General features: G+C 36.2%; 1 protein-coding gene across 6 annotated transcripts in view; it reads right to left on the minus strand.

Moving 5' to 3' along the window:
* Positions 1 to 4,711, minus strand: part of homer2 (homer scaffold protein 2) — a 46,519-nt gene extending 41,808 nt beyond the window's left edge. Inside the window, exons 1-2 of one of the 6 annotated variants that reach the window (XM_062034440.1) lie at positions 4,492 to 4,708; positions 4,022 to 4,142 (exon numbers count right to left, since the gene is read on the minus strand). In XM_062034440.1, coding sequence (XP_061890424.1) covers positions 4,022 to 4,026 — 5 coding nt within the window. In that variant the 5' untranslated portion in view covers positions 4,027 to 4,142; positions 4,492 to 4,708. Of the gene's footprint in view, positions 1 to 4,021; positions 4,143 to 4,491 lie in introns of all 6 variants that reach the window. The other 5 variants (XM_062034449.1, XM_062034415.1, XM_062034432.1 and 2 more) reach the window with 5 other exon arrangements.
* Positions 4,712 to 5,000: the final 289 nt, after the last annotated feature.

Below are 5,000 nucleotides of genomic sequence, written 5' to 3' on the forward strand. Positions count from 1 at the left end.
GAAATACAGTAGTAGACCTAAGTATTCATGAAGTAGCACCATGATGACAACATGAAATACAGTAGTAGAGTTAAGTATTCATGAAGTAGCACCATGATGACAACATGAAATACAGTAGTAGACCTAAGTATTCATGAAGTAGCACCATGATGACAACATGAAATACAGTAGTGTAGTTAAGTATTCATGAAGTAGCACCATGATGACAACATGAAATACAGTAGTGTAGTTAAGTATTCATGAAGTACCACCATGATGACAACATGAAATACAGTAGTGTAGTTAAGTATTCATGAAGTAGCACCATGACGACAACATGAAATACAGTAGTAGACCTAAGTATTCATGAAGTAGCACCATGATGACAACATGAAATACAGTAGTAGACCTAAGTATTCATGAAGTAGCACCATGATGACAACATGAAATACAGTAGTAGAGTTAAGTATTCATTAAGTAGCACCATAATGACAACATGAAATACAGTAGTAGAGTTAAGTATTCATTAAGTAGCACCATGATGACAACATGAAATACAGTAGTAGAGTTAAGTATTCATTAAGTAGCACCATAATGACAACATGAAATACAGTAGTAGAGTTAAGTATTCATTAAGTAGCACCATGATGACAACATGAAATACAGTAGTAGAGTTAAGTATTCATGAAGTAGCACCATGATGACAACATGAAATACAGTAGTAGACCTAAGTATTCATGAAGTAGCACCATGATGACAACATGAAATACAGTAGTAGAGTTAAGTATTCATGAAGCAGCACCATGATGACAACATGAAATACAGTAGTAGACCTAAGTATTCATGAAGTAGCACCATGATGACAACATGAAATACAGTAGTAGAGTTAAGTATTCATGAAGTAGCACCATGATGACAACATGAAATACAGTAGTAGACCTAAGTATTCATGAAGTAGCACCATGATGACAACATGAAATACAGTAGTAGACCTAAGTATTCATGAAGTAGCACCATGATGACAACATGAAATACAGTAGTAGACCTAAGTATTCATGACGTAGCACCATGATGACAACATGAAATACAGTAGTAGACCTAAGTATTCATGAAGTAGCACCATGATGACAACATGAAATACAGTAGTAGACCTAAGTATTCATGAAGTAGCACCATGATGACAACATGAAATACAGTAGTAGACCTAAGTATTCATGAAGTAGCACCATGATGACAACATGAAATACAGTAGTAGAGTTAAGTATTCATGAAGTAGCACCATGATGACAACATGAAATACAGTAGTGTAGTAGACCTAAGTATTCATGAAGTAGCACCATGATGACAACATGAAATACAGTAGTGTAGTTAAGTATTCATGAAGTAGCACCATGATGACAACATGAAATACAGTAGTAGACCTAAGTATTCATGAAGTAGCACCATGATGACAACATGAAATACAGTAGTGTAGTTAAGTATTCATGAAGTAGCACCATGATGACAACATGAAATACAGTAGTAGACCTAAGTATTTATGAAGAAGCACCATGATGACAACATGAAATACAGTAGTGTAGTTAAGTATTCATGAAGTAGCACCATGATGACAACATGAAATACAGTAGTAGACCTAAGTATTCATGAAGTAGCACCATGATGACAACATGAAATACAGTAGTAGAGTTAAGTATTCATGAAGTAGCACCATGATGACAACATTAAATACAGTAGTGTAGTAGACCTAAGTATTCATGAAGTAGCACCATGATGACAACATGAAATACAGTAGTGTAGTAGACCTAAGTATTCATGAAGTAGCACCATGACGACAACATGAAATACAGTAGTGTAGTTAAGTATTCATGAAGTACCACCATGATGACAACATGAAATACAGTAGTGTAGTTAAGTATTCATGAAGTACCACCATGATGACAACATGAAATACAGTAGTGTAGTTAAGTATTCATGAAGTACCACCATGATGACAACATGAAATACAGTAGTAGACCTAAGTATTCATGAAGTAGCACCATGATGACAACATGAAATACAGTAGTAGACCTAAGTATTCATGAAGTAGCACCATGATGACAACATGAAATACAGTAGTGTAGTTAAGTATTCATGAAGTAGCACCATGATGACAACATGAAATACAGTAGTAGACCTAAGTATTCATGAAGTAGCACCATGATGACAACATGAAATACAGTAGTGTAGTTAAGTATTCATGAAGTAGCACCATGATGACAACATTAAATACAGTAGTAGAGTTAAGTATTCATGAAGTAGCACCATGATGACAACATGAAATACAGTAGTGTAGTAGACCTAAGTATCACCATGATGACAACATGAAATACAGTAGTGTAGTAGACCTAAGTATCACCATGATGACAACATGAAATACAGTAGTGTAGTTAAGTATTCATGAAGTAGCACCATGATGACAACATGAAATACAGTAGTGTAGTAGACCTAAGTACCACCATAATGACAACATTAAATACAGTAGTAGACCTAAGTATTCATGAAGTACCACCATGATGACAACATTAAATACAGTAGTGTAGTAGACCTAAGTACCACCATAATGACAACATGAAATACAGTAGTAGACCTAAGTATTCATTAAGTACCACCATAATGACAACATTAAATACAGTAGTGTAGTAGACCTAAGTACCACCATAATGACAACATGAAATACAGTAGTGTAGTAGACCTAAGTACCACCATAATGACAACATGAAATACAGTAGTGTAGTAGACCTAAGTACCACCATAATGACAACATGAAATACAGTAGTGTAGTAGACCTAAGTACCACCATAATGACAACATGAAATACAGTAGTGTAGTAGACCTAAGTACCACCATAATGACAACATGAAATACAGTAGTGTAGTAGACCTAAGTACCACCATAATGACAACATTAAATACAGTAGTGTAGTAGACCTAAGTATTCATGAAGTAGCACCATGATGACAACATGAAATACAGTAGTAGACCTAAGTATTCATGAAGTACCACCATGATGACAACATTAAATACAGTAGTGTAGTAGACCTAAGTATTCATGAAGTAGCACCATGATGACAACATGAAATACAGTAGTAGACCTAAGTATTCATTAAGTACCACCATAATGACAACATTAAATACAGTAGTGTAGTAGACCTAAGTACCACCATAATGACAACATGAAATACAGTAGTAGACCTAAGTATTCATGAAGTACCACCATAATGACAACATGAAATACAGTAGTGTAGTAGACCTAAGTACCACCATAATGACAACATGAAATACAGTAGTGTAGTAGACCTAAGTACCACCATAATGACAACATGAAATACAGTAGTGTAGTAGACTTAAGTATTCATGAAGTAGCACCATGATGACAACATGAAATACAGTAGTAGACCTAAGTATTCATGAAGTACCACCATGATGACAACATTAAATACAGTAGTGTAGTAGACCTAAGTATTCATTAAGTACCACCATGATGACAACATTAAATACAGTAGTGTAGTAGACCTAAGTATTCATTAAGTACCACCATGATGACAACATTAAATACAGTAGTGTAGTAGACCTAAGTACCACCATAATGACAACATGAAATACAGTAGTAGACCTAAGTATTCATTAAGTACCACCATGATGACAACATTAAATACAGTAGTGTAGTAGACCTAAGTATTCATGAAGTAGCACCATAATGACAACATGAAATACAGTAGTGTAGTTAAGTATTCATGAAGTAGCACCATGATGACAACATGAAATACAGTAGTGTAGTTAAGTATTCATGAAGTAGCACCATAATGACAACATGAATGTATCTAAATGAGCATGAAAGTGTTTTAAAGAGTGTAATATGAGTGACAGTCCGAGCCACGTGACCCAGCAGGATTATTAATAGCACCACGTACATTGTGATTGACAGGATATAGAAGTATGTCGTCATTAAGAGTGATCGATCATGAATACTGGTGACGTCATGAATAATGAAGTAAGTAACTCACCCCATCGTGGCGACAAGAGTATTATTAAAAGTGAATAAAGCAGCAGGTGAGGTCCACAGCGTCACACTTCCACGCTCATTGTCGTCCAGTGACACTTGCTGTGTCTGCTCTCCTCTCCTCTCTACGTCGTGGAGTGGGCGAGCGGCAAAAAGAACATTAGTCAGGAGCTCAACTCCTCCACGTCCAAACTAAGTGGCGCTAATTCCACGGCTTGTACCTGCAAGCTCAGCAGCGACACGCAGCGGCGCGCGGCTGCTACTACACACACACACACACACACACACACACACACACACACACACACACACACACACACACACACACACACACACACACACACACACACACACACACACACACACACACACACACACACACACACACACACACACACACACACACACACACACACACATTCCCTCCACTCTCACACACAAACACCACAAACAGACATGTTGCTTTCTACTTACATGGAGGATCCACGCAGGTGACGTCACTTTCCACCACGTAGCAAAACACGTATTATTGTCCTCAAAGTGTTTCTTATTATTGTCCTCAAAGTGTTTCTTATTTGTCCTCAAAGTGTTTCTGTGCGTGGAGTTTAGTGAAAAGATCACGCGAGACAGGAAATATATATCACGCCAGCTAATCACGGCACGTGCGCGCGTGCCCGGAACGCGTCTTGTTGTGTTCTTGTTGCCGGGGGAAGTTTTACATGACACCTGGCTGCTCAGGTCACGTGGGCGTGGAAGGAAATGAGCAGGTCGAAATTCTGGCCGAGCAAAAATAAATACATGAATAAATAAACAAATAAATACAATAAAATGAAAAATATTCTGACCAAGCAAAATAAATACATTTAAAAAATAATAATAATAACAATAATAAAAAAAATAAAATTAAAAAAATAAAAATAAATTTAAAAAAAATTATATATATATATATATATATATATATATATATATATATATATATATAT

The sequence above is a fragment of the Entelurus aequoreus genome, linkage group LG02 (assembly GCF_033978785.1).
Source record: "Entelurus aequoreus isolate RoL-2023_Sb linkage group LG02, RoL_Eaeq_v1.1, whole genome shotgun sequence".
Lineage (NCBI taxonomy): Eukaryota > Metazoa > Chordata > Actinopteri > Syngnathiformes > Syngnathidae > Entelurus > Entelurus aequoreus.